Here is a 23,663-nt window from a genome sequence, read left to right on the forward strand (position 1 = left end):
TTAATTACATCTAAAATGTTAGGTCATATAAGCAGTGATCATATGGAAATAAAGCAGTTACTTGTTCACCTTACCTTTCTTGCACTTTATTATTTATATTACAAGAGAAAATTGACACAAGAGTGCCAGGGTGTGGATGTATATAATCCCAATACAAACCAAAAGTTGTAAAAATATCACGGTTAAGGGTAAAGTATGAGCCTTAATGGAGACTTCTTCTTACTTTTTTCTTTTCTGATTGATATAAAAATGATTTAGTAGATATAAACACATAACGGGGTAGGACTAGATAAGTTTTTTACTCCATTCTACTCCCTTGAACATAATAACTGTGTTGAATGAAGACTGATTTCTTTCTTTTTACTTTTTTATCTCCCTTATTTTCTGTCAAACTATTACTGTATATGTTTTATGTTCAATAAACAAACAAACAAACAAACAAACAAATATGAGACACTCTGACTTGAGATCAGCAAACTCGTTATTATTCTCCTTTTCAATATATGTGCAGTATATTTTATTTTATAGACTGAACTTCATTGTTTAAGAAGTTCAGTGAACATGTTTACATTCGCATGTTTCATAAAATGAAACAACAGTCAAACTAATGTCAAAGTTGTTCATGTTGAATTGTTAAAGCCAGAGATTTGCTTGCATTATTGTTGTAATATGCACATTAATTTTTTAGTTGTTGTTAGTTAGTTGATTTAAAATGGACATGTGTTTAGTAAGTTTGCAACAAATAAAAAGACAACGAAACCATCTTTCATATTATTTCGTACCTTTATCTTAGCACGAGTCCAGTCTATAAGTGCAATTGAAAATATACACATGAACAATCTGAATAACCATAGATTGAATTTATCATGCAATTTATGAAAAGTTACAAGCAAAGAAAAACATACACAAGGAGAAAAGCAACACCAGAGAGTTACAGTCGTCAAGGCGGGAAGTAATTCTGCTGCTCGCATTTTCATAAGAACCCCCTTCACCACCACATCACTCCAATCTTACAAAAACTCCACTGGCTCCCTGTCGGTATTGCATTCAATACAAAGTATTAATCTTAAATCGGGCAGCCCAGTGATCCAGTGGTTAGCATGTCGACCTCACAGTGCAGAGATCGTGGGTTCAATCCTGGCTTCATCCAGCCTTTCTGTGTGTATTCCTGTGTGGAGTTTGCATGTTCTCCCCGGGCCTGCGTGGGTGTTCTCCGGGTACTCCGGTTTCCTCCCACATTCCAAAAAGATGCATGGCAGGCTAATTGAACACTCAAAATGTGTCCCTGGGAGTGAGTGTAAGCGTGGATGGTTGTTCATCTGTGTGCCCTGCGGTTGGCTGGCAACCGGTTCAGGGTGTCCCCAGCCTTCTGCCCGAAGATGGCTGGGATAGACTCCAGCACCCCCCGCGACCCTTGGGAGGATAAAATTGTGTGGATCAGAAATTGGATGGATGGATGATCTTAAATAACCTTGCTCCACCGCATCCCTCGGAGCTCCTTCACATCGCTATACCCTCTCGCAATTGTTAAGCCTGAGTGTAAACAATAACTAACTAACAGACCTGCTGTATGTGATTGGTATAACAAATGAACACTGAAAAAGGAAAAAATAACATTATATGCTATTTGATGCTCATTTTCTTCAAAATTGCCAATACCTTTACACACACACACATCTGAAGTAAATGATCATTGCAGTCGTGGTGTCAATACAACTGCTCTGAGTTAACATGATCTACTGTAATTGCTCGTGTGCTGACAGCATTTGGGCACAGCCTTTTGCAATTTATTTCTGCTAAATAAGAAACATTCTTCCAATCTTGCTTCCTAAGTTTTGCTAGGAGACACGAGTTACAGGTTCAACAGCTGGTTGATGATATGGCAATAGATGAATGAACAAAAGGTTCTCAAGCTTGCCAAAAACACAGTGGTGTGGTGTGTCAGGGTTTGGGGGTACTTTTTCCCCTGAAAAGCCAACAGGTTGGAAGTTGCCCGGAGGCTTGCGAGTCACATTTTACCAGACCATATGGGGGAGGTTAGGCTGAAGCTAACACCATGCCTTTCCTCTTCACATCCGAAACTTCCCATTCCCATTAAGAAGTGTCTGGAGAATGCGGAGGCAGAAAAGTAAAAGAGCATGACCGTCCAGTATTTAGACCCATCTCCAAAGCCACCCACCCAACCCTACCCTTCATCTATGTCCAAATCAAATAAAGCAGGAAGCTTCTGAGACAAAAGGGTGTTTATTGATAGCTTATTCAGCTTCTCCATTCCCTGTCCTGTCTTTAGTGGTTTATATCTCTATCCGCCACTTTTGACAAGTTCAAAACGAAGTGTTGTCGTTGCATTTTTAAGCTTAATGGTTGAAAATTAAAGGGACAAACATAGTTAGGTTTGTATGACCTCTTTTGAAGGGCAATTTGTCTTTAATTGAGCGACTGGGAAATTAAATTGCTCCAAGAGAGTTGAGAACAGAGCTCGGGGTTGAGCTGCCGCCGTGTTACTATCTTACAGTTGTCAGTAGCGTGTTTTCAACATCAAATAGCCTTTCAGTCATGAGCTGCTTTAATTTTCATATCATACGGTCGCAGCCACAAAAGTTACATTTCGTCAGGCAGTTCGGGACCTTAACTGCAGCCCTTCCTTTTCTCTTACCTATCTATCTTACTCCTGTTGACTGCCCTTGGTCGTGTATAAAACGATGACTGTGAATCGTCTGATAACGCTGCCAGCACAACGCAAAGAGTGCAGCTGGAGATGGGGCAGAGATGCATACATTTCCTGAATCCCCATGGCCTGAACAAACTCAAGTTTCTGATCAAGTAACTCCAAAATTCCAAACAATATAGAAACAAAGATATTCCATTGTATTTTGAATCAATATTCACAGTCATTTGTTTGACTCACACACTCACAAACATAATACAACATACTGTGTAGACCTTGTAAAGAGGGTTGGGCAACATTTGAATTTGGAGTATTCCGGGTCCGATTCCGGTTCTTCGATTCGATTCTGGTTCCTAACAATTCTCAATTCCAAATTTTAAAAGAGGGAGCTCATCAGAGATATTTTAGGGAAACTATGAATTTATGTTCTTCACTTTTGTGAACTTCACTATGTTAGTTATTTTTAACCAGTATATTAATATCAAACCCGTGAACGTGGCTTTTTTACAAGAAAGCAGCAGCATCTTATTAAACAACCATATAAGGGCAAAAGTGTTGTTTTCCGTTAGAAAGAAAAAAAATATGACAAACTCCTGCATTTGATGGGCTGTATAATACTGTATAATCTAAGCAGTCCAAATAAACATATGCTCTACATGTTTATGCATGTATTTATATGCTGTGTATGGAATAAGCAACATTTTATCTGGGTATTTGTATGTGTACTGTTTAGGTTCCAGTTTAACTTGTTGGCTCAGTGTTGGCAAGAGACGTACTTACCGATTGTGATGTCAGTGCGGTTGGTGTGGTGCCAAGGTGAGCTTGGTTGCCGATCGTTAAAGACAGTGGAGGCAGGAGGTGTTTTAATTATTTTGATGGGCAACATCCTTTGGTAGTTAGGGGTACAATGTGTAGAATATAGTGTCATCTCGGGATGATTAAATAGAATGCATTGACCTAAACTTGAAGCGCATGAATTTTGAGGCACACGCATGATGGCACCTTACCAATTTTTTTAAGTGGGAATTTTTTGGCATGTTGAATATACAGTACTTCCCAAGGTGAATTGAATGAGCCGAATGATATGAATTTCAAACAGCAACCATGTAAATGCGTAGTGTGTTTTGTGGCATTGGCAATGAATGGTGAAATTTTGGGTGAAAAACGTGATATTTTGTGGAAACCAAAATATTTGGAATGAGACAAATGGAAGCACACCTGTCGTGTTTTTGGAATAGGTTGAAGTTGGAATGGGCAGAATCGGTGGGAAAACGCGTTAAAAAAGTGCAAGGAATAAAATATAATAATATGCCGTTTATGGTGTAGAAGCACATACATAATGCCTTCACACAAATGGGGTGTCATTAAACAGGTTAAAGCATACAATCACAAACACTGACGCTTGCTAAACAAACAACATGGTGCATTCGGGCTACTTTCGCAACGTGTGGAAATTTTAAAGACACTGTTATTCTGCACATTGTTTTTTCTTGATTATAACATTTTAAAGATCAAGAGAATCCCAAATTGAAATTACAATTTAAATTGTGATTAATTGTCATTATGTTACTATACTATTATAGCATATAGTAGTATATAGTATTTGTTACTATATTACTATGTTGTGATCCGTGTTTTAAACATATTAATTGTAATCGTCAAATAATACTTATGGCTAGACTGACTTCTTCCCACAGTATCATTGACATACTTTAATATTTGTGTACACTGTTTCTTAAAAATTCGATAGCGAAGAATATATGCCTGAAGTGTTTGTTCACACCACAGCAGGAGTGGAACTGAGGGTTACCGGTCCATGAATTAAGGTTGGGGACCACTGCTCTACTATATCCCCCCTTCCTTCTGCACACACGTACACACACACACACAAACACACACACGCACGCACCCACGCACGCTAAGGGTGTGGAAAAGAATCGATATTAATCGATGCATCGATGTGCACGTGCGCGACGCGAGTGCATCAGCTCATTCTCTGGGTATGACGCGATTGACGGGTGAAATCTAGATTCATCACGATGCATTGGTGGGTATCGGTAAAATCCGATTCAAGCGCCGTTTAATTCATGTTAAACGTCACATTTCTGCCCTTTCCTAGGCGGAATGAATGCACCATCATTATTTTTTGTTGAATACGGACGGAAGCCGTGAGTCACACAAAGTGCAGTACACAACTAGCGAAACATAATGGAGTTCGCGCAAGCAGCAGCGAGGAAACTACTGTATTTAATGCTCCCGCAACATTCAGATCTTATCTTTGGAAATACTACGGCTTCGAAAAGAAAGACGGAAAGCTTGATTAAAGCTCCGTAATTTGCAAAGAATGTCGCACTCCGAAGCCATACAACGGCAGCACCACAAATATGCAGACCACTTAAAACGATGGCACCACATCACCGACCAGTTTCCCGCCCCCTCCCCCGCCTCCCCGTCCAGTTCCAAGTTGGACACCGAAGAAACTCTTGGCAAACCAGGTCAGGATCAGAAAAAAAATCGGCTCTTATTTTGGGGGTCCCCTTGCAGCTCACTGACCGCGCAAGGAAAAACTATATATGGATGACTCTTTTGGACATTTCATTTTGACACTCAGTGAGAGTGGTCTGTGTACGCTACAATACACACAGCAGCTTTGAGGCTGTGACTGCCACATTGTTTCAATTGTATTTTTTTCTGTCCTATGGAGATGGATATTTCATATAAGACACACAGTGAGTAGTCTGTTTGTGTTTACACTACAGCAACAGCTGTGAGTCTCAGGTGCCAAATTGTTTACATTTTCTTTGCACAAAACCCAATCGTGAAAGGGCTTAAATAAGTTGTTTTACACGTTCTCCTGTTTATAAGGAATAAAGTGGTCTACTTTTTGCAATACCATACTGAATTCCATCTTTTTTTAACTTTTTTTCTTTGCGTATTTGCATCATGTTTAATTGAACAATATCACAACAAATTGCACTGTATCGTATCGGATCGCATTGATTTGAACTAAATGTGTATTGCTTCGTATAACATCGTGAAGACGGTGAAACGTATCGCATCGTGTCGCCAGAAAATTCCATGTATCGTTTCAGTATCGCATCGCTGGTAGTGCATCGAGGTCTGTATCGAATCGTCTTCAGTGCTGAGATTCACATCCCTAACGCACGCACGCAAGGGAAGGGTTCTGGGGTGGACACTGAGGGATAATCAATAGAAAAACATGACAAAGGGTTTTAATTATGACCGGGAAGTGACCATGAAAACTAATATCAGGATCTAAATCAGAATCTGAATCAAAAAGGAAGTTAACCAAATCTGGCCATCTTCAAAATCATGGTCTAAAAACAAAACATGAGGCGGTAAAATACAAGGAGAATGTGAAAAACTAAGACAAGTAGAGAGGTGAGAAAGACGTGGAGGAAAAGACAGAGCTTACACGAAGGGTGTGAGGGTGTTTGGCAGGCTGAGGGCGGTAGCAGGAATACCGCGGCTTGCGACAGCCTGGGGGATCCAATGAGGGGACTCGACACGAGGGGATGCCGGTGATATGGCAAAGTAGCCGGTGAGGCGATCACTCCTTGATTGGAGGTGGAGGGCTAGTTAGGGGCAACTGGTGATGTCTGCGGCTCAATGGATCGTGTCTGAATCTGCTGGGTCCATGAGTGGTCATTACATACTGACACAGGAAGAATCTGTGATTGAGAGTGGCACTTTCTCAGCAGCACACGTGCACCAGCCCTGATTTTGATGGAGGGAACGTTGGCACTATTTGTCTGTCGCCGCTCGACAGCCCCGGAACGCTTGTATTTTTTTGTGCCTGTAATGGGCGCAATTTTTCATAGCCCCATTTTGTTCAGCGGAGATGTCGGCGCTGTTGGACAGTCTGCCTTGGTGTGGCTGGATGGATATCTGCTGAAACTGAGGATGATGAGAGAGGAGTGTCGGCATGGAGTGCAGATGCCTATTTAGAAATGAGAGTCAGCGCTTGGAAATGAAGCGGATTTACACGGGACAGGATAAGTGAACAAATCTCTTTTTTCGTTAATGGATGCTTGTTTACTTTCAAACTTAGCTTACAGCAGACGTCATGTGGGACGTGATGCATGCTTTGTGCCTGACATCTCTGATCCACTGGTGAAAGGACACTTAAACCCCTTTCCCACTGAAATTAGTAGGTAGTAGTGATCCGTGGCGACACGCAACCAATTGGCATATTGTCCCTTTCCTATTGACCAACAGAAGGCGATTCTGCCTCCCCCCCACCCTCTCCACCACTTTGTGTCTGGTTATGTCACCACGCTGTCATTGCGTAGATGATAGAGCGACCGATTTCTTGGTGGTAAACAAAGCAACATGGAAGCGAGTGTTCTTTCTTTTATCATGCTTTTTACTATCCTCAAAATGGTCGAAAAGCAGCGGAGGGTCAACTCTTTGCTACTACTGGGACAACAGCTGAAGGGGCGATCTCCTAGCCTTGTTGTGGGGGCGTGCTGTATACGAGGCCGATGGCGCACAATGTTATGACGCATCACGTATCGCCCTGTCATCACGTAATTACCGGGAAGTCCCGTGTTAGGCTTTCATACTGCAAGCGGAGGCGATCACAACCCGCCTTCTCTGGTGTGCTGGTGGACACGGATCGACACTGGACAGTGAGCCTTTCGCACTGCCCAAAAAAGTGTGTTTACCCCTGGTTTTGCGGCAGTGGGAAAGGGGTATTAGATTTCCCCTCTTTCATCTATAACTGCTTCAAACAAAAAGGCATATGCAGGAATTGTTTTTACGATTGAATGACAGCACATGTCTTATGTGTTTTATTATATTACTGTATTTTGTTATTTTATGTTTACTGTTTTAGATGCAGCTGCTGTGAAAATGCCAATAAATAGAGATGTATTGTATTATATTGTAGTGAACTCTGCTTCAGTGAAGCTATGTGGGTTGGACAGTTTGATTGGTGGAACTTCACTTGTAAAGAAAAATAAATCCAGTACTGCTGCATCCTTCCATCATTCATTCTCTGCTTTGTCTCCCAAAGCTCAGATTCGGATCTCATCGTTCAATTCCACTCTGTCAAAACTGGACAAAACTAGATTTTAGGCAATGGTGTGAATGCATTTCAAATAGTAGGCTACAGACCATGATATAGTGGAGTGAGTTGTTTGAGCTCTAGGAAGGGGCAACACAAGAACAATAAAATAGGCCAGTGTTTCCCAACTAGGCGTATGCATACATTGCCAGCCATATGTGGAAATATTTGATAATTTATTTCCCGATGGTAATATTCTCAGCTATTACATAAACCTGTCCAATATAATGGTGTGTAATAATGAATTGTAAGACAAACATAGTTGGCTTGAGTATAAACGATTGATTGGATATGAATATGCAATTACAAAAAAAACAACAACACATAAAATAGTTCAGATTTATCAGAACTAACTAGTAATGGCAATGAATTTGACATATTTACATTGTCAATTATATACTCATCTCATTGAGTTGAATAAAATTCATGGTTTACAGTCGACCCCAAACACACCCCAAAGCACATCTGGTTCATCAACTGTCAGAGACAAACACCCACCCACCTGAGTGCCCACAAATTTCCTTTAACTCCCACAGGAGATGTAACCTTCCCTGTTTACTGCTGTTCCACAAACTTTTACACAAAAGATTAGTTGAAAGATTAGCAATTATTCTTCTTTCTCCGAACCCATTTGAACTGTTGTATCCTTTTTTTCCCCTATGACATCTTAACATCAACAATTTGGTCCGTTTATTTGGTCAACGCCAGAACTCAGCTGGTTTTATTGCTCTTGAAATCTAAATCAGGCAGACAGTTGGGGGAAGACATTTCCTGATGGACACGCCTGCAGGCTCACAAAGGAGAATATACACTGGACCTGAAGCATATGTGATAACAAACGAGATATGGTGTGGTTGTAGCTGAACACTTACAGTTGTTTTTGTTGATCATCTAAAGAGCTTCATGGAGTCTAATTGGAGCTTTGTCAATGAAAACACAGGAAAACAGTTCAGAACATCCAAACACTACCTTGTACTCTTAAAACACTGCCACTATCCATGTTAGAATAAGACCATTGCTTAATAAATGCAAATGCCCAAAATATCAAATATGAAGACTCACAATTTTGAAAGAACTTACGTGTGCTGGGTATAAAAACTGGGACATTTTCGTGCTGGGGCAAGTCAAATTTACCATGTGTGGGAATTTGGGAGACTGTACTATGCCATGTTGAGTATTCCGGCAGACCAAGTACGTTTTCGTTGACATGCCCCCATTTCACCTAACAATTTGTTGACTGAAAGTAGACTAGTCTTAAGACCAACCCCTAGGAGGTCATAGTTGTGGCACAGGTGGTGTAATGTGATTTCTGGTTAATTTGAAGGTGTATACAGACAAATTATGTGCTCTGGTATGTGTGGTGGATGTAATTTTATTTCATTCATAAACACGGCAACAGCATGCATTGAACCCTCTTGTATCATTGTAGAAATCAATTCAATGAAAGCATCGTTATTATCCATCCTTCCATCCATTTTCTAATCCGCTTATACTCACGAGAGTCGGGAGCATGCTGGAGCCTATCCCAGCTGTCTTTGGACCGTGGGCGGGGTTTAACCTAAACTGCTTGCCAGCCAATTGCAGGGCACAAACAAACAACCATTCGCGCTCACAATGAAACCATGGGACAATTTAGAGTGTTCCTTTTAACCTGCCATGCAGGTTTTTGGAATGTGGGAGGAAGCATGAGTACCCAGAGAAAACCCACGCAGGCACGGGCTGAACATGCAAAGTCAACACAGGAAGGCCGGAGCAGAAATCGAATCCTGCACCTCTGCACTATGAAGCCGACGTGCTAACCACTCGATCACCATGCCGCCCATCATTATTGTCATCATCTTATCTATAACCTCCTGGGTTGTGGCACAGTTAGTTGGTGGGTTGGGGGGCTTGTCACATGAACGATTGGGGTGTCCAAGTGCCCATTTCACAATCAATATCTGTGATCACCATATAAACATACTTTGCATCGATCGCCTCTATGGACCCCAACAAGTCTATTTCTGCTTCTGTCATGTCAAAAACTGTGTGTGCCTCTCCTGCCCTGGATTTAAAAAAAAAAATGAGAGGAGCCGCTTCCAGTGGCTGGGAAGCAAGATGACTCTGTTCACTCCCACAACAGTGCAAATGCCCTTATCTAATTGCACCCATCTGCGAAAATATCAATAGAACGAATTCCACCTGTGCACATTGTTGGACTGCTTGCTGCTAGACTTGCCAGTCTTAGTAAAGCTGCATTTGCCATCTCTCCCACACTGCTCGGAACTTCATTTTGGATGTTTCTGTCCAGTACCATGACATCCAAGCATAACAGTAAAGGTTATGCTTGGTTCACGCTTCCCCCATAGTGTGTATCGCTATCGTGCTGGTCCCCTTCTTTTCTTCAGTGTGGTTCCCCGGGTTGTCAAAAGTAAACGGCACCTCATCCGTGATGTGGTTTGGCTGGATGTGTTAGTCGGCAATTCTGGGATCTTTTTGTTGTATTTTAAAATGCAAAGTATGCTTGTCCCTCATCACTTGCCATAGCCCAAGCGGGTATGTCAGAAATGGGGATTAGTTGAAAGCAGTTGAGAGCAGAGAAAAGTTGGTAATGGAAGCCGAGTGAGGCCAGCAGAGTGGCAGAATAAATGATTAAAATATCAAAGAAAGAGTGTTTTTATTTAATATAATGCAGAACATTTCACTTTTTACTGCAGTATTAGCGGGAGTTAGCCAGCGTTTTTTTTTCTAATCCACTGGATGTTGCTGAGCCACAGTCATCCTTGCCCAGATGGATAGATGGTGCCGTTTCATAAAACAAAAGCACCAGGCACCGTGATCTATTAGTTGATCTTGAATTCTCTTGGAATTACTCGATTCCCATGGTCCTCCGCGTAACTGATAGCTTGCAGTTTAAACTGTGCTTCGTAAGCGTGTCTCTTCGTAGGTGCCATTTTCGGGATGTTGTTTTGCACAATGCATGTACATGCCTGTCGACTTTTCGGAGCGCCAACCTGTATAAACTACCAAAAAAATCCGTATAAAGAGTCAAGTCAAGTCAACAGTATTTATAGAGCACTTTCAAACAGCCATCGCTGCATACAAAGTGCTGTACATGGAGCGATTTAACATGCACAATAAACAGTAAGACAAATCGATAATAATAATAATAATATCAACAAAATAACGGCACAGAAAATAAACCCCAAAATTTTCAATGATATTTATTGTAGATCTCCATATTCCAATGTCTGGTTAATGTCTAATCATCATTCTACTTAGTGGCATTACTAGGTTCAGAGTTGTATTCCGGAAATGAAAGCATTCGAGTAGACGAGCACCGTTATGGGCAAAAGCAAACGGAACTAGCTGTCAGGGGGGGAAAAAAAACAAAAAACGGAAATTTTCAGAATCCGTATGATTTGTGCGATACAGCCATATACGTAAGATTCACCACAAAATCGGTATGAACTATGGCTTAAAGATATGACAGGTATGCATGTACCAGCACCAACTGGGGGTGTGCCTTTAGCGTCTTCTTTTACGCCCACCCTTCGCACTTCAACGTCTGCATGCTGTCCTCAGTTACGGCCACCTTTCCTCAATATAAGCAACGTGTTGGCACAACATCAGTCTGTCAAGCAGGCCCGTCATCGATGTCACACAATAGCATTCACAGATTTTGGAACTCGATACATACACAAAGCAACCCACATTATTAAGTGCCCCGTCCATTTTGGAGAAAATTTAAGACTTTTTTTTGCGTCCTATGGTTGTGAATATACGATAAACAGATAAATTATACAAGTTGTATGAGTAGCAGTGGGCCTCTGTACCCTTCGAACCGCAACCACAGGTAAACAAATCTTGGTCAATTAACATATATTTAAGAAGTGGAAGACAAAATGGACAAATAGAATATACATGGCCCGGTGGCCGAATGATAGCACGTCGACCTCACAGTCAAGAGTTTCCAGGTTCGATGATTAAACACACTAAATTGTTCCAAGGTGTAAGTGTGAGCGTAGATGGTGGTTCGTCTCTGTGTGCTCTGCGTTTGGCTAGCAACCGGTTCAGGGTGTCCCCGCCTGCTGCCCAAAGACGGCTGGGTTTGGCTCCTGCAGCCCTTGTGAGGATAAGCGGAGCGGAAAATGGATGGACGATACTGTATGAATGCCACTAACGAAACTCGAATATGTTGTCGTATTTTATTTTTTTTTTTGTTCTTGTATTATTAGAGGGGCCACCCTCGGGCGTGTCGGAATTTATTGTGAAGGTGAATGGGATAAACAAAAGGACTGATGTTCGGAATGTGATGGGCTGTTTGAGGAGATGAAAGTCTGGCTCAGACTGCATCCCTCCTGAATCCCTACCAGCTATCATAGCCTCTCTGACTAAAATATCTTAGTGTTCATTCCTCTCACACCATCTTTTCTCACACACATGCAGACGCACACGCACACACATACACACACGCACACTTACTGTAACCTACAGCTGAGCGCTACATTTACAACATTACCATTACTCAGGCCTGTTGTAAAAGCTTCATTTTTACTCATTCTCTGCGACTTTGGTGTGCATCAAAATCAGAAATTGTTTAACAGTACCTCTGACCACTACAGTAGCACTTGAAATTTTGGGGCACATTGGAATCGACTCATGATCAATAAAGAGTAATGTCGCCCATTATTGTAATCATTGTATGTTATTGTCCTATGTTCATGTCAACACTTTTCAGTCATTTGTAATCAAAGTACATTGTGATATACTTAATTATTTTGAGTAAAAATACAGAGACACATGGTCATTCAGCTGAGTATGTTAAAGATTGTCTCCAAAAATACGATGTTTTATGAAATCAGACAAAAATGCATACCATTCAGTCAATCACTGATGTTCTCCATTATTGATGAGCTCAACAAAGCAATGTGTTACTTGTGCTGTGTCGACAGCTTCTAAATAATGAATTGTCTCCACTCATGGTTAACATATCTGTTAGTTTCTATATTATTTTCATCAGTGTTTGGCCTTTGCACTAATCATCATTGCTTTCTTTGTCTTTTGCATGTGGTGGTTTCTTTGTGCTGATTCAGGTGAGTGCTATGTATTTGCTTCCTATCACTGAAACACTGTCCTGACAATTGGTCTTCACTGGCAAGTTCTGCATTACTGTCAGACACACAACAGACTGCATTTCTCCATCAAAAAACCCTCATCACATTATAAATTAAGGCTGGTCGTTTGGATGCTGCTCAAATTGTGGTTTTCAGTGGGTCTGCGCATAGGTTGGTCGGGTGGTTGTCAAAGCGGTAAAAGTATCAGATTACGATAAATAGTAGAGTTGTGGGTAGGAGATGTAAAATCAACACAGCTATGCTCGTATCAAAAGTGGTAATATTTTTATCCTCACCGATATGTGTTTGTGCATTGTGAATGAGGGCAGGAAATCATGTGTTTAATGTTTGGAGGCGGATCAGCTGCTGACTTGCTGTTGTGTAGAAATGAGCATTGTGAACCTTGATGCCATAGGGGAAAAATGATGGGATAAAGACGGTAAGTGTTCTGAAGAAATAACTACAACCACACTGTCATTTTGTTAGGCTTGCAGATATTCGCAAGGATGCCATTTTGTTTGCCTTGTAGATATTCATAGACATGCCATGTGTTTTGTGTTATGTGTTTTCCTCACACTCAACTGAAACTAGTTCATTTCCCTGTGAGTGCCGGATCAACTATTCCAGGTACCGATATCACCGACCAGACAGTTGATAGTGTATTAGTAAATCATTGTACAAATTAGATTTGTTGATCACCAACCTTCACATTCTCCACATGCCCTAGCCAGTGTGAGAAGACCTAACATGCATCACAAGACTTCAATCTACGTATATAAAACAGAAAGACATGTTTTACGGCTCAGGAGCAGTGAGATGATTTTGACCAGCACAATGGTAATACAAACGAGGCACTTCGAGAGTGAAGGGGAATTTGTCATGCATGGCTACAAACTAAACATGAAATGTTGATGCTGTCCATTTGTGTGGATTTCAGTCTGAGTGTGCCTGAGAAAAATGGGAGAAGTTAGATTGTACACTGCCTCCTATGTATTCATGAATTCTTGCATCACCGTGTTTCTGTTGTTCCTTTGACGGCAGATACAAATATTGAACAGGACAAGACATTAACGCTTCACCAGCACCTTGCCTCCATTGTTTCATCTCTCATCATCAATTGTCGTTCTTTTGGCATGGTACTGGGTTTCCTCTGAGCTGGAGTGCTCCCTGTGTGCTGGGTGTCATCAGTAGATGGCACAGCCACCAGGTCATAGAAAAATGATTTTGGAAAACAAATGGAGGATGCATTAACCACCTGTCGGCTCGTTTGCTGCTTTTGAAACATGTTGAGCAAACTGGTTAGAGAGTCTTTAGTAATTTAAGGTGAACATTTGCGGCTCTGTAATGAAATAATCTATCCAAGATGAAGCGATGGTTATTCATGCTACATCTCATTGCTTTTCTTAAAATGAAAGACCAGATATGGGTCAAGACAAAAAGAAGAAGCCTTCTACACAAACTTAACCATTGATGCTGTTAACTTCAAAAGACATCAATACCGAGTGCACTAGTAACGCAATTTGAAATATAGACTCAAAGTGAGGGATTTGTTCAAATTAAACTCTTAAAGATGTTGTGAAAGCGGAAACAAATATGGTGACCTGTACTTTATTTTCACAACACTCCACAAAAGCCTGGACCAGCGTTGTCAAACTGATTTTTGTCGTGGGCCACATTTTAGATAGTGTTTCCCTTGGACGGCCGTTATGACTGAAACCTTATAAAAAAAAAAAATTCAAGAATAACAGTTTATTCAACTATTGTTTAAGTTACTGTAATGAGGTGTTTGGTCACAAGAAAATGCTTTCAATATGTATCTAATTTATTAAACATGAGTATTTAACATTTCGGTTGAGATATTATTAAGCATCATGGAAGTTGACATGTTTGATTTGCTTTCACGGGCCACATAAAATGATGTGGTGGGCCAGATCTGGTCCCCGGGCCTTGAGTTTGACACTGGTGGCCTAGACCATATAGACAGCTAATGTCTTTATGACTGTGCAATTTTTGAAAAGAATCAACTGAAAATTTCAGTAATGTCCCAAATATTGTGTTTGATTTAGAGCAGTGGTTCTTAACCTGGGTTCGATCGAACCCTAGGGGTTCAGTGGATCAGTCTCAGGGGTTCGACAGAGCCTCTGCCATGGAGGTTAAGACACACCGGACTCAACATGTCAATTGGTTATGATACGCCTGCTTGGCCATCACTGGCTGGTTCATTTTGTGCACAATTAAAAAACTTAGTTTATACTTTATAATATATACTAATTGTGTTTACTTTTTTTCTGTTTTTAATAAATGTGTTTTTTTAATATTTAAAATTTTTAAAAAGAAAAAAATCATTTTTATTTTTCACTAATGAAGGGTTCGGTGAATGTGCCTATGATTTAACAATAAAGTTGTATTCAATCCAATCCAATATGAATTGGTTGGATTCAGTACCTCTAACAAGGTTAAGAACCACTGATTTAGAGTTACATTTTGTTCCAGGGCACAGATGAGTGCTGAAAGAAACGTGTACACCAGGTAACTTTATTATTATTATTATACATTTTCCAATTCGCTTTATCCCCACTAGGATAGCGGGGGGTGCTGGAGCCGATCCCAGCCGTCTTCGGGCAGTAGGCGGGGGACACCCAGAAACGGCTGCCAGCTAATCGCAGGGCACAGAGAGACGAACAAACATCCGCTCTCAAACCCACACTTTGGGCCAATTTAGAGAGTTCAATCAGCCCGCCATGTATGTTATGGAATGTGGGAGGAAACCGTCGTACCCGGAGAAAATCTACGCAGGTCCGGGGAAAACATGCAAACTCCACACAGGAAGCCGGGATCGAACCCAAGATCTCTGTACTGTGAGGTCGACGCGGTAACCACTGGCCCACCGGGCCGCCCTATTATTATTATTATTATTTCCGGTGAGCCACACAATTGGAAGTATATAAATATGTTGTGCATGGTGGCAAATAATCATTGCAACTAATATTAATATGCCCTCCAAAATATAATATAATATAAATATAATAATCCAAAACTGCATTTATGCTTACTGTAGACCTATAACATTTGACACAATAATTTTAATATAAGACAAGAGATGAACACTTATCACAATGATTTGATGTTTAACAGAATGTGAACACCAACGACTTGAAGTATGCGGTCCTCTTCAGTTCTTGTCCTGGTCAGTTGAAGCATGCAGTAATCCTACACAGCAACAACCTCGCTTCGCTCATCACCACCTCACGATGTCACGCCACCTTGCCATGTGTAATTGTTGTGTACACTCATTCTTGTTTGACTGACAGGAGTTGGATTTAACGGAATCAGACTAGTAAGCTGTTGACACTTGCGTGATGATCACAGTTGCTGTTGATGAATTCACCAAGAGCTGAAACATTAAAATGTTCATGACTGCAGCTAGTTCGTCAGTCAGTCAGTTAGGCGGCATCCCTTCTCTAAAAAATGAAAAAAACAATCCTCAAAAATCCTCTTTCGAGGCAGCTTATTACATTATCATCCGAATCACATTTCTTCTAAGCGTTAACAATTACAATAATGAAGTCAGCACCTCCCAACATCACAGTTTTTTAATGGAGGCCTCGCTGCATCTGTCCTGAACCATCCATTGGCATTAATTATTCATATGGAGAAAGGAAAACCATTTTAGTGTGTAACACTGATCTAGCATATTCAACCAACCTACGCCGTGTAAGTAATAAAATACCCGATACTCAGACAACACAATAAAAGACATGGTGACAGAGGAGACGCTTGTTAAAAATGTAAGTAGACCAAAAGATAACAAAAGAGGAGGCAGCAATGGCCAGGGAGTCAGAAGATACAGCGACAACATCTTAGTGTCTGGGTTAATCAGCAAAACAGGCCAATAGCAGCTGATATATCACCATACCCACCGGGTCCATTGAGGGCACCTGTCTAAGTGGAGCCTGACTTGATGTGACGTATCCACAATGCAGTAGCGTGTTGCTAATTCTGATTAGCACTCTTGGCATTAAAGAGACATGATATTTCAGTCCGTTTCGACTCCACTGTCGAGACGTCACTGTCAAACTAAAACAGTATTTACTTCTCAACCTCTCCACAACAAATACGAAAACTGCTATCACACTTGTTTCTCTGAAGTAAATTTTGGACGACCAAAAGTGATCACGTGATCATGGGGTGAGCAAGATCAAACTATTCTTTTGAACTTTCACTCCTTCCTAGACAGTTAAAGTCTGCAGTCAAAATCATTGATGTTGACTTTGACGATTCTAACCAACTAGCTCGTGTAAAGGGAATATATTGGTGTAAACATTTTTTTTAATTTTACATTTTCAAACGTGGGGGGGTGGGGGGGGTTCCTGAGGTATTAGATCCATGGACTGGCATTGCTGTATTGAATATTTTATTGACTGTCAGCTTGCCCCTTGCTGACCTGCCTGACATGCTAAGTTCCCGGATCGCTGGAGACGCCACGTCGCTTTACATCAGGCCAGCCACCCGTGAGGCTCCCCTGCATTTCCTGTGAATAAACTCACACACAGTGGGGGAGAAAGAGAGGCCAGGGCACAGGGGCACTGGGTCTGAGATGAGGAGAAAATAGAAGTGCAAACACACACGTAACATACACAGCCACGCACACACACACACACACACACACACACACACACACGCACACACACACACACACACACACACACACACACACACACACACACACATTCTTTCTATGATGACCAGCACCAAACAACTTTTGTTGCATTGTATTATAAACATCCATATTTAGAGTTCAGTCACTTTAATCACCCTAACATTTTTAATTACAGTTGCACTAAATGTGCTTAGTCACATTATTTAACCCTGTCAGGGACAGCGGTTATCAGGTTACAGGGTGCATGAAAGGGTTAAACCACGTATTGTACATCATGTCAGCAAGTAAGTATAATTATCCTTACATTAAATTATATTACAGTTCTGAAGACATTGAATGATGACGTAAAACAACAACAACAAAACAAGAAAACATTTTACTAGTGAACAGAATTCCCCTGGCGGGCATTTTAAAGAGACACTGTAAAAAATGCGTTGATTTTGTTCAGTGTTCATTATTTTTAAAACCCACTATTCAATAATATGTAAAAAATGTGTGTGTACTGTGTATATACCTGTATATGTATATATATATTATATATATATATATATATATTAGAGCTGTCAAACGATTAAAATATTTAATCTAATTAAAAATGCAACTGTCATAATTAACTCAAATGGACAAAAAAATTAATTGTGATTACTCACACATTTTTTATCGTTTCTGAATTTCCTTTTACATTTTTTGTCCTATTTTTCACCAATTTTAATGCTCTCATCAACATGGAATCATGAATCAGTTTTCTATGTGCCAAATGCAAATATTTACTGAAATAACAATTTCGATTTTCAATTTTACATGAACATTTTTCACTTGGAGCAGTTATTCACACATAATCTCTCACACAATTTTACTATCCATCAACAGTGAAAACAATGTTTTGTCACACAACAGCTGCTTTAACAGCTTTTTTAATAAAATCAAAACAGAGCAATATAACATTATAAAGTGCACATCTAAGGAAAACTAGTACTCAGCCTATAGTAGATTTAAACCATGGTTGCATACTTCGTTTTTCTCAAGTTTACTTTGACCACAGCAGTCTGTTTCTGTATGTTTGTTGAAGAATAACGAGACACCGGACACCAGCGTTCTTTATGTGCCGCTGTATTCCAAACTGCCTGCCGTACAAAAAAGCGCACGCATTTCCCCCGTGCTGCTGGGGCAAACCATTCTGAACGGTGTGGGAGGGGGGGCGGTCACTCCCCCTAACACAGTCAGGCTATGTTGATTGTGTTGGTCCTTCTTGTGCGGAAGTCTCTCTACAGTTTTTGTGTAGACCTCATTTCGAATGACTACACTTGGTTCGATGACAACACTGGAGACGTTTTATTTTCGCTAGGTTGCTACCACTGTCAGACAAACACAGAGAAGCTCCACCCGCTCTTTTTACATGGACGCAGAACACTGTAACCTTCCACACAAAATAGTTGAAAACAAGTAACAATCGTGTCAGTGGCATACATCTTATACCTGTATGATACAGAGAGAGAGAGAAGAACAGATAACTTTGGTCTTGTCAGTGGAGCAATATGGCAACCTTTTAAAAGTAAACTTTCCATTCATAAACTCTTTAAGTATCAGTTTTCGGTGTCTCGCACTGCCGTGGCTGGCAAAACAGACATGGGCGTGGACTTCTGCAGCGCGCTTGTTGTTTTGTTTCTGGTGTATTTATGGAGCAACGTAACATCCGCTTGTGACGTGTGCCGCGTTAATCTCGCGAGAAAAATTTTAATCCCGTTAAAATTCATTTAAATTAATGCCAATAAAAACGCGCTAAACTGACAGCTCTAAAATATATATATATATATATATCAGTATATGTGTGTGTGTGTGTGTGTGCGTGTGTGTGTGTGTTATATCACATCAACGTAACCATTTATATACCGGTAGTCATAGGTGAAGTAATCGCTGATTGTAGTACATGGGACGCTCCTCCCCTCCCCTTTTCTTCTGGAACCGATACCTGAAGGGGACAAATTAGCTAACGTGGATCCTCAAAATCATGACTACAGCATATTGTAAACAAATGCATTGCACGTCCATCCTCACTTGAGGGTTACAAGTCGTCTTTCATTACCTTTTGCTTGCACGCTCCGTTGAGGATATTGGCGAGAGGCTTGCGACAAGCGATATCTCTGTGGCACCGTCGTGCGCGGGCTTCGAGTTTAGATCGTTTCATTCTATCCATTCACCACTAGATGACAATACATTTTACAAACTGTAATTTTAAGCCTTTAGTATGGTGGTCATTGCTATATTTTATATTGCACTTTTATTGAACAGTGTACACTTCTTTCTGAAACATTTATTTTTTCCAATGAAACACTGCTTTTTTTTTTTCTTCCCCCCCAACTTTGCTGCTGTAGACTGCAAATTTCCCCAGTGTGGGACAAATAAAGATTATCTTATCTTATCATTTAATCGACCCACATTTGTCCTTCACAGTTGCATTGGCTATTTTCTACATTTCTCATTCAAATGGCTTCAACGTGTATGGTCTCGTGAAAGTAAGCCTATAATGTGAAAGAAAGACGTTATAATCCCTCATGTAACTAAAATAACTTAATGTGGATTGGACAATTGATAGGCGGTTGTAGTGTTGCAATAATATCGGCATTTAGTGTGACTGGAGTTGTGTAGTGCAAATTTTGCTGCATGCTTGGACTGAATATGATATCTAACTGAAGTGATACACACCACTGACACATTTCTCTTGCTATAACTGATGACATTTTGGGCTCTTGAGGATTATCAGCCACAAATGAGATTGAATGCATGTAGAACAGGCTTGTCTTTTAGAAGTGACATTTCGGGGGAAACTTTCGTACGTTTTTTGAGGAATGCTTTGAAGCGCTCTCCCACCAATTATCACCCCCAGCTGACACCCTTCTGTCTGTGGCTCATTACAAGCATCAGGGATTCCCAATGTGTTAAAACTCAGTAGGGTGGAAACGTCAGCTAACGGACTTTGGGTCCCCAACGGTTTTAACTTATTCATGCAAGTGTTGGCCTCTCCTAAGGACAGTTTAGCGCTGACTCAAGAAGACAACGGGGCCAAAGAAGAATGACTCACAATCAGGGTCACATTTAGGCCATTTATGAGTTAGCCAGGAGAAGCGTCAGTGACTACTTTTGCAATCGCAAATTAATGGGGGCTTGTTCTCACCACTTGTTCACACTTCTCTGTGAAGTGCTAGCTCATATGCACTCGGGGAAACGTGATCTTTGGCCAAACGATGTATGCAGTTACACTCTGTGGCAATGATAATTTCCGTTCCTTTAGCGGCGGGGGTACATCAGGGAAGAGTGGCTCATTTGTCCTTCGTACTTGCAACTTGCTTATTCGAATTGGTACAAGCCGGGCGATGAAAGGGATAACTTTGCAGCTATGTCCAACTCAAGTGTCAGCACAAAGACCTGCCTTGATTTATTGTCCTGGTGGCACTAAAAATGCTTCTTGAGTCTTTCAACTGAAAACATTTTCCTCGCCAATTCAAAATAACAAGGAGCATGGTAAGAAAGCAAACTGCTGTCCAGGCCACAGTTGTGAATACATTCATTGGTTACCTTTGTACGGTTGAATTTGACTGGACTAATATGCAAATACACTTCTTGTGGATGGCCTTCACACTCACTTAAAATACCAATTATTTAAGGTGACTATGAAAAGGATAACAAAAGACACGGTTAAATATGATGTCATGCTGTTCACTTAAGCCACAGCATGACTCAAAATAGAACCCCAAATCCAAACAGTCGCTCAGAAAAATTATTAGAACAGATTACCAATGGAATAAAGATGTAGCATTTATTTTATTGCAGTGACTGCATACAGCACGTAACGCATTATAATACAGTGGTACTTCTACTTGCGAAACTAAGTGGTTCTGGAAGAAATTTATGAACGAGTGATGTCAGGATCTTAAAAAAAGTGAGATTAATAAACTATGACCTGTAATTAATTTATCTAATTAATCTACATTTTAATTTCATCTAAATGCTGCTGAGAAAAACACTATTTTCCTTTTAAATTCATTACATTGAGGCAGATCAAAAAATTGACATCGACCAAAAAAGTGGCATTATAAAGTCCTTTATTCTTTTCAAACAGACTTGAACAGATGCATTCCTAGCCATTTACGATATGTTGTATTTGAGAGTCACACCTGCAACCTTTAGTTTTGATCACCAGGCGGAATATCAATGTTTTGGTGTTTTGTTTTGGTTTTTTTGTTAATCTCCAAATAATTACAAAATAAAAATAAAATAGAACAACAGGTCCATAAAAAGTGCTAAGGTTAATATATCAAAAAACACTAACCCTTTCAGTGCCAACGTTAGCTGTGGCTGCACTCGCGACTGGGTGCTTTGCATTGATGTGGGAGGCTAAACTTGAACTGCTTCGGTGGTAAGCAAACTCCTTCTTACAAATTAGGCAAAACACTACCTTTAGCAATAGTGCCGTTAGGGCGTTTTTGGAGTGTAAATTTTCCATTCATTCGGCCGAGAACTCTCACATTTTCCTCCATTTTCACCTCTCGTCTTCTCACGGCTGCTTAGCTGGCCCTCCCCAACTCCAATGGGAGCCAATCAACTTATGCTAAAGAAGCCCAAACATCATGACAGCCATTCAATGCCCGCCCTCAGGTTGTGACTGACCATTGTTTCCCACCCCCAACAAGTTGAATACAGGAAGCCAACACACAAAAAAAGGATATTATAAAAAGGCAACCCACCCACAGAAACAATAAAGTTTAGAGAAAATAGATGAACGTGATTAAAAAACATAATGCACTAAATATGACTGTAATTAATTATTCGCAATTAATGCGATAATTTGACACCTCTATTATTAACTAGAAGATTTTGTAAGGAGAGATGTGTTTTACATGTAAATGCCCTAATTCGTTCAAAAGCCCCCTCCCCAAAAGAATTCAGACATAGATGTTTCCTAAAGCATAAAAATGCATCAAAATATCTAACAAATACATGTTACAATTAGATTACAATTACCACAGACGATCTGCTGACCAGCTCTCTCCATTCTTTTCTGTCTTCGGCAGCTCTCATTGCCTCATTGAGTTTCAAGTCCATTCTATGATGTTATCTTCCCATCTTTTCTTTTGCCTCCCTCTTCTTCTGCCACCTTGTATGGTGCCTTGCAGGATAGTCTTTGCAAGGCCTGAGGATCTGGTGACGTGTCCGTACCACCTCAGTTTCCACTTAATGACGGTGGACAAGAGGTCATCATGTGGGCCGATGGCTTGTCTTATGTTTTGACAATTCGATTATTGCACAATAAATGTGAGTTGTGCAAAATGTAAAAAACAGAATAGAGTCACAAATTAAAATGATGGTCATTTAACTTTGAACTGTGTTCTCATCGTTTTTTGATCTCCTTAGTTCATGTTCTCTCTCAGAACCGATCCAAGGACGTTTGCTTTTGTCGGCTTTTAACAATCCTTTGAAAATGTCCAAGGCAAGCATCAACATTGTGAGCGATTGCCCGACTGGTGAACACTTTTTCTGCGTGATTCACATTTACATAAAACAATCGGAACACCTCATGACCCGAGGGGCGAATGACAAGGATGCTGCATCGACACATATCTATTTATCCATCTACACACATAGATACATAAGGTAGAAGTTCCTCTTAGCCAATGGGATGCCACTACACTTTACAAAAAAAAGGATTTTTGGGGCCAATCAAGATAGTACCCTGCTTTCAAGACATGCATTCATGAAAGTACGACGGCAGTAAAACTTGAGTTGGAACCTTTTCAAAATGACTTCACAGAAGAACATGATGGCAGTATCAAGTGAAGTGGTACTGACATTGAATTTGCACATTATTGGTAAATATGGGAATTAGCAGTTTCATTTATCTTTTTTGTTTTTGTTTTGTTTTGTTTCATTTTTTATAACCACAAAGCTAAATTAGGCTACATTAAAACTGTACTATTGCAGAAAATGCAATGCTTCAGCTTTGGTTCGCTTCCTGTCAGCCTTGACACACTTAACTTTGGTGCAGTGTTTCCGAGCGAAAATACACAGAAAGACAACAAAAAGAGCCGCAAGTGTGCTGTGACCAAACAGTCCAAGTCCTACTCCAAGTAGGTGCGATCACCTACTTGGAGTCGT

General features: G+C 40.5%; 1 protein-coding gene across 4 annotated transcripts in view; it reads left to right on the top strand.

Annotated features, from left to right (window-relative positions):
- bcas3 (BCAS3 microtubule associated cell migration factor) overlaps window positions 1-23,663 on the top strand; it is a 376,831-nt gene that overhangs the window by 282,210 nt on the left and 70,958 nt on the right. Inside the window, exon 23 of one of the 4 annotated variants that reach the window (XR_007964470.1) lies at window positions 12,833-15,382. The exons of 2 other annotated variants lie outside the window; for them this stretch is intronic. Coding sequence is in view for 1 of the 2 variants with exons in the window: in XM_052078876.1 (XP_051934836.1) it covers window positions 6,511-6,584 (74 nt within the window). In the remaining variant the exon portion in view is untranslated. Of the gene's footprint in view, window positions 1-6,510; window positions 6,600-12,832; window positions 15,383-23,663 lie in introns of those variants that run through there. One more of the 4 variants, XM_052078876.1, reaches the window with a different exon arrangement.

This window comes from Hippocampus zosterae, chromosome 10, assembly GCF_025434085.1.
Source record: "Hippocampus zosterae strain Florida chromosome 10, ASM2543408v3, whole genome shotgun sequence".
NCBI classification, from domain to species: Eukaryota; Metazoa; Chordata; class Actinopteri; order Syngnathiformes; family Syngnathidae; genus Hippocampus; species Hippocampus zosterae.